The 12,210-nt window shown below is 37.2% G+C and overlaps 1 protein-coding gene across 6 annotated transcripts in view; it reads left to right on the top strand.

Moving 5' to 3' along the window:
- Positions 1-8,969, top strand: part of Scp2 (Sarcoplasmic calcium-binding protein 2) — a 661,095-nt gene extending 652,126 nt beyond the window's left edge. For all 6 annotated transcript variants that reach the window (XM_067140278.2, XM_067140240.2, XM_067140250.2 and 3 more), the window contains one exon: positions 8,010-8,969. In XM_067140278.2, coding sequence (XP_066996379.1) covers positions 8,010-8,126 — 117 coding nt within the window. In that variant the 3' untranslated portion in view covers positions 8,127-8,969. The remainder of the gene's footprint in view (positions 1-8,009) is intronic.
- The last annotated feature ends 3,241 nt before the right edge of the window (positions 8,970-12,210 follow it).

The following is a 12,210-nucleotide window of genomic DNA, read 5'->3' as shown; positions in this document are numbered from 1 at the left end:
TTTTCACGGGCGCTAGTCTTTCTTTGCTGCAGGCGAGATTTATGATAGTATTGTTAAGCATTGACCTCATATAGATGACGGCTCCATATGCTCTCTGAAGCATCATAAAAGACATGCAACTCTGGTTCATCTCCTGCTCCTGTAATGCCCATCTATCTGGGAATGGATATGGCTGATAGATGCTGAAGTCTGGAAGTCCACAAATACCAACTATGTACAAGATCTGATGGAAGAACTTCCTCCCATGATAGGCCCCAGAGCCACATGTCTTGGAATAACAGTTTTGCTACGATCCCCCACAGTGTGAAAAGTCAATCACAGAATCTGGCAGTGGCGAGTAGAATGTTCCTGTTCATCCCTGGCTTGTCCACTAGGTCTCTTACTATTTCCCCCTTGTCGGTCAAAATTGTCTTCGGGGGGTATCCCAATCAATACCCAGCATACTGATTATGGATCTCATTTTCACACCCTCATTGTGCCAGGCTTCCTTCAAGGCCAGTGAATTGGTAGCCCACTTTCAAAGTGGGAATTTGATCTCCATCAAAAGGTCGGTGAGTTTGTTATATAACCTCGTCACAAGGATGTTGTCTGCTACACTTGTTGTGTTTGAAACAGTAGGCTATGACCTAATCAGTGAACTTGTGTGCACCTTCTCCTCCATTCTCGGTGCGATACCACAGGAACCGAGTGAGGTCTCTGTCGTTTTTGTCTAACGCTAACTGCAGATAGGCTTGATGGCTGCCATCCTTCATTTGACTCCTGAAACGTAGAAGGGTTCCCAATATTTTGGGGACCAATTTAGGACCTATGTCCAGTGTGTCATTCATTGAAGGCAAGTTTGGTTCATGTGACGATGCATCAAAGAGAATTCTGTATTTTGTGATGTCTCCCCTTTGTTTCTTTACAATGTGGTGTGGCATGTAGTAAACATTATTGGGAGTGACGTCCTTGGGTGCAACTTCCATGTGCTCTTGTCTTATGTAGTCCCACATGTGGTTGTAATAGACGTGTTTTAAGTCCTCGTTTCTCTGTGGTTTAGCTTCTAGCAGGTAGAATTTTTTTGACGGTTGTGTGATTGTCAGCTAAAGGGAATTCTCCTCTTTCGAGGTAATAATACAACTCTTCATCTATGCTCAATGCGGTAGGAAATGGCATTTTCTTTAAGGGATAATTTTCACCCCTGGTTATCCACAATTCCAAGTTCCCAAGTCCCAGAACCTTCACACGGTTTTGTCAGTTATCTGATCCATTGTGAACTTGTGAAAATTTAAATATATAATTCCACCTTTACAATACTGTAATTATTTTTATTGAAAAGACAACATTAGACTATTTATAAGATTCAATGATCCATTGTGAATAAGACATGATGGACCATTATTCGGTTGACCGTAGTGCCAGATCTACTTCTTCTGAGTATATATCTGAAGATAGTAGGAAGAAGAACCACTTATGGTGATACTCTGATAGGTTCTTTCATTGTAACTATCTTCCAGTATGAATCCGTATGAATCCAGTATGAATACCTCAATTGGAAGATCTTTGTTAGGGTCATCACTTGGATCAGCCAGCTTCATCTTCTTCAGCAATGCTAGCACAGTTATGTCTTGAGGCACAGTTGGTTGAGGAGTGTAGGAGCTGGGACTTTCAAAGGCTGTAATTGAGACTTGAACTCTGAGTAGCCCATACTGTCGAAACAAACCTTTCGTCTTGTATCATACATAGTGAAGGCGTGATTCAAACGTGCTTATCTCCAGAGTCTTGCACTCAGCAACATTAAGCTGCTGTGAATCAATCAGAGAGTTGTGGATGAAGTTTGATTGACTCCCTGCATCCAGGTTACAACAGGTTAGCTTGCTTCACCCTGTTGGTCCCTTTATTCATATACGTGTGAAATCGGATGAGATGACCCCTATCTTGCTCGTGGAGGTGTATTGACTACTGCCCTCACCACAAATGGATATGTGGTGTGACCCTTGACATTTGTTGCAGGATGCCTTCCCCTCTTTAAAACACTGTGTCTTGTGGTGCCCTCAGCGTAGGCAATGAAAGCACCAGTTTGTGGCTTTCAGTCTCTCGACTCTCGCCTGAGAATCCTTCATTTACTGACAGTCCTGACCCCAGTGACCTCAGTTTTTCAGTACACACAGAAAGGGTCTTGTCTTGGCATCTGCTTCCCCTTTTGTCTGTCTAGTTTTGTGTTCACATGAAGAGTGACTGCTGTTGGTATTGAAGAGGTCATTAACGGGGCGTCATTCTATATCCTTTGAGCGTTTTAAGGGCTACTTCCACTTCTTTGTCAAGGAACGCCATTAATCGAGTGGTGTTCCCTTCTTGTATACCTAGTCTTTTAGTGTGGACAAGCCAGCGGCGACAGACGTCCTCTGGAAAGGCTCATAATAGTTTGGGTGCTAAAATTCAACCATATGTGTCAATGTTTTCACCTAATACTTTCTATGCTTGTATCCGGCAATGGCATTCAATGTAGGTCACGTTTAGTACCTCAGGGGCCTCTAAAACTGAAACTTTGAGATTTTCCAGCTAATCGAGGTGAGGCTGGATAAACCTGTTCTTATCACTGTATTGTGCTATCAGAATTTTTTTAGTTTGCTCGTATGTGTCTGCCTTTATAGATATCCTGTCTACAAAACACCTTGGTTCACTTTCCAAGTACTCGCAGAGGAACACATGTTTGTTTACGACAGATACTGATGAATTTTTGTCAATGGAGGACTCGAACTGCTCTCAAAATCCCGGCCATTCTTCTACATTCCCTGACAATGACTGCAGTTTTAATGGTAGGAAGCTTTATCTCCACTGTAGTTGTGGGTCGAACAAGGATACTCAGAGACGCAGTGGTGAAATTGGACTCATTCCTCACGCGTTTCTGTTGTATGAGGCCCGTGACTTTTCTAACTGCCCATTTGGAGTTGTCCAGATATTCTTCATAGGCTACCATGTCATCTTCATACTCCACACCACTGAGCAAATTTTGGACTCTGTAATTTAAGGCATTTAAAGATGCTAAAGTTTCCTGTAGATGCTCATGGAGATGTTCTATTTCATCTAAGTCTGTGGACTGACTGAACAAATTAATCTGATTAATAAAACGTGAAGTGTTCGAACGTTCAGTCGCTTGTCTACATTTTAATTTCATGTACTGCCTTCCATTATGTCTCCTGCTAGTAAATTAATTACATTGCCTGTAAACCAGCAGTGGCTCCTGAGGGGAACTGGCGGAGGGGCACTACTTTTTCACAAATTTACGTACTCTGACAAATAAGTTTATGTGGTGTATCCCGTAATATGGGATTAATTTGTTCTAACAGACATTGACTCAATCCATCCGCTGTCCTGGTGATTGGATTCATGAACCCCCAGAATCTTTCATGGACGTGACCGTCTAATGCATATCGAAAAACAAGTACCAATTGCCATTTGTTTGAAACATATGTTGTTTCATCTGCTTATATTGCAACGAATTGGGATTCCCCATTTTCTGAATAAATTTGTTCCCTAAACACATTCAACATACAGTTGAGAAGTTCGTTCTGAATGGTCTTTGACGCAACTCTAAATATAGAAGCTTCGGCCAAGTGTTCTTTCATATCAACGTCTATTTCAGCTGTAAAATGAATGAGACCTTTGAAAATTCTAGGATTTAGAGAATTTTCTCTCTCATCAAGGCCATGGAGTGCCACTTCAAATACGCCACAGAATTTTATACACTGAATAATCCTGCGTAATATGTGCCTATTTTTCCTAACCTGATCATTGTGTTTGTTAATGGCTTGGTGATAAGCAGAATCCAGTTGAGTCACAGTATCAACTTTCCCTAGCACAGCTAATTCCATGCATGAATTTATATGTTGGGAGGAACTTTCGTGCTTTCTAATTTTTCTTTCAAGTGTTTGAGATCTGTTACTCCGGTTTTCGCCCACGTCAGGTCATAACATGTACGGAAAACAGAAAAACACATTCCTTGAATCCCAGCCACACAACCACACGTATTCTGTATACAGCCCTGGCAGGAATCTACGTCGATATTCGCGCTCTTTATATTGTTCGACTTGTTCTAGTTGTAAATGGGGTGTTGGTCGACCGAGTGACTTTATCTCCATCTTTTCAGTTAGGGACAGCTGAGAAAAAAGTCTGCTTAAAATATTACTCACAGAATTCATTGTACGTAGCCTACAGGTTAATCATACCTGTGTGGTATACCTTAAGCAACTCTTCATAGGGATTCTATATATCCGCTCACAACACACGACAGATTTACTTTGAACGACATCACACTAAATATTACGAGATAGGATACTGACTAATTTCATTAGCCAGTAAAGCACGTTTATCAGTCCGCAGATGACAGACTTGGAACACGAATTTGAAACGGATGTTCTGCTCGGCGCGATAAGCCTTTGCGTAGTTTCGGGCTGGCTTCGGCAATGACCCAATCTCCCATTTCGTTCATGTTAAAAAATAGTTAGTTCCACGCATGCATGAACGAAAATTACCTAAGAAAGAGTCAACAGCTAAGGGCACAGGGCCAGCATGACCGGCCAGCGAAGAGCGCGCCGAAGGAAGCAAAGTACGTGTCTGATGAAAACATTGACGCACTTGCTGCATGCGGCGCCTAATATCAAAGTGAATGTATCAGCATTCAAATTGCCAGTATTTATAAAACCATTTATAAAAACAGTTACTTAGCTGGAGGGGCACGTGCCCCTCTGCCCTTTAGAACGAGCCGCTACTGCTGTAAACAAATACTCCTTTCACTTATTTACTAGTCTGAGGCATTTATACATTAAATAAACATGTGAAATTGTTATGCAACTCAATGTTACATCATGTACTATTGTGTCAATTGAATGTTTGCCAGAGATAATGTTGTGTTACAAGTCCAAGAACATATCTTAGTTACTCCCTTTGTTCAACAGACAATGCTAGTGTTCTACATGAGTGTTGCATGTTTAGATCTCTCTGGAATGGAAGCCATTAGGGAAATTTGATGTAGAGGTTATATTCTGTTAAGAGTAAAATTGTAATTCCTACGATTTTCTCATACATTAAATGTTCACAAAAATTACCGTAATGGTAGTTAGTGGAACATAAAAACAAATAACATTATTATTATTAGAGCTAAATTTCTACAGACTTTTTCCCCTACTGCAAAAATATTTCACAATAGTAAAATAAGCATGCTAATGTCTAATAAAAATAACTACACTGCGATAATTCTAAACAGCATTTAGACTAATCTAATTACAATACATTATTACTACGTGCTAACAAAAATAAAAATTGCCATTAAATGTTGAAGTTCAGAAGGACTACACAAGGATTACACAACAAAACTAAATATGTAGATATATTATTATTACTATTTTACCCACTATGCTCTAACTCCCTTTTAGTTAAATGCTAAAATATCAAAAGGATTACACATGGTGGTAAATGATGTCAGCATTACAAACACAGAGGACATATGCAATAATCTAAATGTACTATACATTAACGTAGGTGAAAATATAACAAAAGGTCTTCCTGAAGAGGAGCAAGTTCATGGCAGCACAACAGCAGAAAGTCAAACTAATAGTATTTTCATGTCTCCAACTGATGAATGTGAATTGCTCAAAATTATCACTTCTCTAAAAAATAAAAAAAATTTAACAGAAGATAAAATAACCAATGTCATGTTAAAAACCTGTATTGAAAGTTTAGTGCTATATATTGTGGAAATTATTAACCATTCAATTCTCAGAGGAGAAAAACCCCAATTACTCAAATGTGCCAGAATTGTACCTATCTTTAAATCAGGAGATAACACAGATCCATCCAATTACAGGCCAATTAGTATATTATCTGCAATTGGAAAACTCATAGAAATGGAAGTAAAAATTAGATTGGTAAATTTTCTGTGTAAAACTAATTACTTTTCCAATAATCAATATGGGTTTCTCCCAAATAGAGGAACTGATAATGATGTATTTGATACAGTAATAGATGTTCAAAAGACCTTAGATAAAAATAAATTAGCAGCAGGGCTACTCACAGATCTTAAAAAAGCATTTGACCTGGTTGACCACAAAATACTTCTGAACAAGTTAAAATTAGCAGGAATTAGTGGTTTAGCACACAAATGGCTCCAAAATTATTTATGAAACCAAACACAATATGTGATGATTAATGATACTAAAAGTTTTAAGCAGCAAACAAAAACAGGAGCACCGCAGGGCTCAGTACTAGGTCCTATTCTATTTTTGATTTATATTAATGACATACAATCTTTAACACTAAAGGGAAAATGTAAAGTATTTGCCGATGATATCTTAATAACTTACAAAGGACTATGTGAAACGCAAATTATGGAAGATATAAATTGTGACTTGAACAAGTTATCGGACTGGGCTTTATCTCAAAAAATGATCATAAATGTGACTAAAACAAAATACTTAATCTTTCATAAAACAGCCCATAAGATCACAGCGGCTAACACTGTTACCCTAAAGGACCAAGTAATAGAGCGAGTCAACTCAGCTAAGTATCATGGTATAATATTGCACTCAACACTTTCCTGGAAAATCCATATTGATTATGTAATCAGCAAAATTATCCCTTTAATAGGAATAATGCACATATTAAGATACAGTAATTTTTCTCATCAACAATTGAAGTGTATATATTATGCAATGATCCACCCACATCTAACATACACAAGCTTTATTTGGGAAAGATGTAGGAAAGATTACATTAATAATTTGGGAATCCTACAAAAAAGAGCCATCAAAATCATGTATGGATTCCCCTTCCTCAAACCGTCCCATGAAGTTTTTTCAGAGTCAAATATTCTGCCATTCCATAAACAAATTGCATTTTCATCAGCAGTCTTTATGTATAAGCTAGACAGGAAATTAACCCATTCTACTGTTAACTTCTCCCATTTTAGTGAAATTCATGAATATGAAATTAGAGGATCATTAAGGATATATCCCTCTCACTCTTATTCAGTAAATTATGGAGTGAAAGGTACAGAATCATCAATGTTTAGGGAATATAATGTGTTGCCTCCTGTTATAAAGAACTCTAAATCGGTTATATGTTTTAAGAAAAAACTGAAGGAATATTACTCCTTTACAGATATCTTAATATAATCTCTATATAACTTGCTTAAATTAATACAATAATATATACTGTCCATATTTAATATATTACAGCCATGCATTATCTGAATATACTTCTGAAAAACTATGATCCTAACATGTATAAAAAATAAAGCAATGTTTTAGTTATCCAAAAATGTACTTGTCACTTTATAGAAAAAGCCATTGTATATGAAATGTAATTATTGTGTCACCTTAAGAAAAGTATATACTGTATTGTCCCTATCACGAGCCAGAGGCTCATGGGACCTTTTGTCACCAATAAAGAATAAAAAATAATAATAATGGATAACACACAAATATAGCACTCTAAATAAGGTACAAACCTGCAGGTCACATCTGTTGATAATCTACTCTCCAATTTTCTCTATCTGTGGGCTCGATTAGAATATTTTGTTCATACATTCTTGGAACAGTCAATCTCATTTCATCTTTCTCATCCAGCTTTCCTTGATTGACTTTCCCCTCCCAAATTTGTCATATTTAGGAAAAGATATCCTTCACTTCTACACTTTACTGTACTTCTTCATTCTCACATAGGATACTATTTTGGAAAGTGTATAACTATGACCAAATTAGGTACTAATCTCTTTTCCCTTCTTTTTCATTCTCTCTTAAATTATTTCCTCTTTCCTTTCTTCTTTTCTCTTCTTTTAATGTCTTTCTTAATCTCTTCTTGCATTTCTAGCCTGTAGTAAGAACTTTTGAAACAATACTAAATTCTGTCATGCCAACTGATACACTGATATATGTCTACACTGATGTTATTACTTTACATTCATCTGTTAAGGGTTTTATTTAAAATTAATTCAATGGATAAATGTTTTTATATACTCTTTGTATTGGCAGAACAAGACAGTTGAGATCAACCGAGAAGCATTTGGCAAGCTGTGGAATGAATTCTTCTCTTCTGAAGATCCTCAAGCACCTGGCAATTTCATCTTTGGCAAGTGCAGCTTTGAATAACCTCTCTGTCCTCATCACAAAGACACATAGCTCAGTTATTCCAGGATGACATGGGCATAACAACCATGACCCAGTGACTGTTATCCACTCTGAAACTCAACTCTCCAAATAATTTGATGTGTCAGATCAAATAACAGTGTTCAACAGTGATATGTATACATGTATCAAGAACAAATGGTGAGTATTTTTGTAAAAGGGGCAAGGATTGATGGAATAAATAAAAATGGTGGAAGAACATTCTTACAGGAAAAGTACCAGACTTCAAGGAATACACCTTCAAGGATGGTTATGGTATGTTATGTCAGCTTATGTGTCCTCCAAAACCTTCATCATTTAAAGAATAAGTTCAACCCACCTTGTTTGTTCCCAAGCACCTTGTCCCTTCAGATAGCATCTGTTATCCTTGAAATGAACTCTTTTTGGTCCTAAATTGTATTTCTAATCGATTTCATTTCACTGCACTGCCAAGTTTGTGTAAAATGGTGGTTTGACATATTTCTCAGTTTGCTGAGAGGTGTTACAAGGATTATAGAAAATGCCCATGCTTAATATTAATAGAGAGCTTATCAATACAGTATTATCATCATATTTATGGCTGTAAAATGAAAAACTTGTGATATTACAAAGTACTGTAGTGGATATAATAAACAGCAAACTGGAAGTGTTTGGTTAGCACAAGTCAACAATGTAGCATCTCTTGGCAAAAAAAAAAAGAAAAAGTGCTGAATAATATTATTACTAAATAAAACACACAAGCTCTGAACATATTATATTTGTAATCATGTATTTAATTGAAATCCTTGAATGAAAATAAATAAACCAAAGATGGAAGCTTGTTGTATACCAGTGAGTTGTTTATTTCCTCCTCTGTGACTAACAGAACTTGTAAGGGAAGTATGATATCAATTTTTTACCCTCCCTCTGTTATATCTGTATCTTTCCCAAATTTAGGATATATGGTTCCAGAATTTAAAATTTTTTACAGAACCAGGAAACAAACGGCAATGATCATCTGAACAGGCTGCCTAAATCTATGTTGTACATTGTATCAAAAATTGTAATGGAATAGGAAAAAACAAATGTACAAAGGTAAATCAAGGATAGAAAACTAGGAAAGATTGAATGAAGGTAGGAAGGAAGGAAGGAAGGAAGGAAGGAAGGAAGGAAGGAAGGAAGGAAGGAAGAAAGAAATTTAAACTATGATTAAACACAATGACTGGTCAGTACAAGAAGAGGGAGCAACAGAAGTGAAAGACCTGTATGAAGACAGCTGTATGGTACAGTATGTGAAGGAGTTGGTTTTAGCCTCTAAAATAGATAAAAATTTATTGAAGTCTTTGAAATACAGTGCAGCCAGAGAGGAGAATTAATGATTAACTAACAGTCCCGTGTAAAACAATCAAAACACTTCTTTGCGCTTACTCATCTCCTTTTTGTTTTATAAGCTGCATTACATTATTTTGCGTCTGTTATGACATATTTACATTAAATACATCATACACTCCAGTCAGAGAATTTCATGAGTATTTCTGAGAAATGTTCAAATTTTTGAAGTCTCATTTGCAAATAAGCCACATGTTTTCTATGTGCTTAATGCCAGGGGAGGTGCCTGACCACTCTAGCACCTGAATATTGTTATAACAGAAGAATTTCTTCACTTTCTTTGAAGTGTGACAAGGAGTCAAATCTTGATGAAAAATTCCATCACCAGCTGGAAACCTTCATGTGTGAAATACGGTACTCCCAAAACATCTTCTTCACAGGGTGCTTTACAGTCTGTTATGAATGCACTCATTCTTTGTTTGGCATACATATGGAATCCATTGCCCTTGCACTTCAAAGTGAATTTCATTAGCAAAATCCACATTTTCCCACAGTTCTATTGTCCAATCCTGATGACTATGTGCCCTAAAGAGATATTTCCTTCACATTTCTAATGTTAGCAGATGCTTTTTTTGGAGATCACGAGCTATCCTTCCACCTGCTAGAAGCCTATGACAAACATCAGTCATATACAGTTTCACTCCTCTCTCACCCAATTTTGTGAGCCTAGTCCACAGTGAAGAGCCTAGGGTTTAATTTGCTTCTTCTGATAAAAAAGCTGTCATCAGTTGGTGCAGTTTTATTTTTATCCTGCCACAGTTTCCCCTTTTCTTGTGTGAAAATGAGCTGGTCTAGAAAGAAATATGATTTATTAAACCATCAACTCATATGTACAGGCTGACTACAATGGACAAAGTGTATAATAAGCAAATGAAAAACTTAAAAGCTATAAAGCTGAGAACTAGCATGCATTATGAGGAGGCTGACTGATAGAAAGCTAAAAATTGCAGATTATAAATGATGTTCACAGGCTGTAGATGTATGATAGCACTATTCCCAATGAACCGTATGTGGATTTCGTAATTTGATACAAGTAATCATTCCTCGGTACAGTACTAAGATTAATTATAAAACCTACAACCTGTTTTCCAGTCATTGACCGGGTCAGGGATGTAATGAACGGATCATATATAGGCTTGCAGCACGATGGGGTCGCCACTCCCAAAGTGATTTATTTACGACTGATAGATGCTATGAAATAAGAATGGAGAGTGTTGCTGGAATGAAACATGACAGGGAAAACCGGAGACTGTACTAAGACATTACTTGAAAATACCTTAAGTATAAAAACTCACCAAAAACATTGAGTTTCATTTACCCCAGGCACTCTTTGTAAACCACGTTTGTGGTATTGCCTTTAGGGGCGGCTAAGATAACCATGTGACATAGAATTCCTTCAAGTCAAAAAAAATGCATGTTTCTTTATTTTTAAAGTCGATTCCAAATACCTATTTCCACGTCTGTAACATCTTCAGTTTTTGAGATATAGCCTAAGAATATATTAATTATTGACATATACTGTACATATTCTGGTACTCATTTTAAAATTTCATCCACTTTTTCAATTCTTTTTCAGCCCCTTAAGTAGATTTTCCAAAAACAAAAATATGTGTTTCTTTATTTTTAAAGGAAAATCTAAATAAGAGTTTTCACATCTGTAACATTTTCAGTTTTTGAGATAAAAGTATCATCATAAAAATAATTCAACTTCTTCACTTTTCTCCACACCCGTCCCCACTTAAGTGGATTTTCCAGAAACAAAAAAATATGTTTCTTTATTTTTAAAGGAGATTAAAAATCAACTTTCATGTCTGTAACATATTCGGTTTGTGAGATATATGTATCCTCATACAAAGAATTCAACTAATTTTTCAATTCAATCACCCCCCTCCTCCCACCAAGTGGATTTTCCAAAAACAAAAGAATACATGTTTCTTTAATTTGAAAGAATATTCCAAATATAAATTTTCCTGTCTCATAACATCCTCATTTCTGCCAGCTTTTGAGATATAAGTAGATTGAAGGAGATTGCAGGCCAAGGGCTCTATTCAGGATCAGAATTCAGAACAGGTGTCTGTGCGAAATCAGTACGAGTCACTCCAGGTAGAACAACAGAGGGAAGATGAGGGACAGGGAACTGTTGCTGAGATGCATGGAAGTAGGAGGAAGGGAAAAGGTAGGAAAGGGAAATGTAGAGTAGAGGATAGGAAAAGACAGGTGGAACAGGGTCATGGGAAGGAAAAAAGGGAGGAGGAAGTAGCTTCTGCAGCTATCAGGAAAGATAGGGCTGACCAGGAGGGGAGGGGATCAAATGAGGTGGGTAGGGTTGAGGCTCTGGTCATGGGGAATTCCATCGTTAGACACGTGGGGAAAGTGTGTGGAGGAAAGGGAACCAGGGTAGAATGTTATCCAGGAATTAGGTTGAGACAGATGTTGAGGAAAGTAGAAGAGAGGGAGGAGGGGAAGGAGAAGGTGGTAGTGTTTCACGTTGGTACCAACAACGTAAGGCAAGCTGTTATAAGTACCAACATAGTTGGAGATGTGTGGGATCTGGTAAATGCAGCACGGGTGAAGTTTAAGAAAGCGGAGATTGTTATTAGTGGAATACTGTGTAGGAGGGATACTGACTGGAAGGTGATTGGGGATTTAAATGAGACTATGGAGTGGGTATGTGAGAAACTGGGAGTGAAATTTCTAGATC

This window comes from Anabrus simplex, chromosome 1, assembly GCF_040414725.1.
Source record: "Anabrus simplex isolate iqAnaSimp1 chromosome 1, ASM4041472v1, whole genome shotgun sequence".
NCBI classification, from domain to species: domain Eukaryota; kingdom Metazoa; phylum Arthropoda; class Insecta; order Orthoptera; family Tettigoniidae; genus Anabrus; species Anabrus simplex.
The sequence above is the reverse complement of the archived record's forward strand: the minus strand, read 5'-3'. Positions and strand labels throughout refer to the sequence as shown.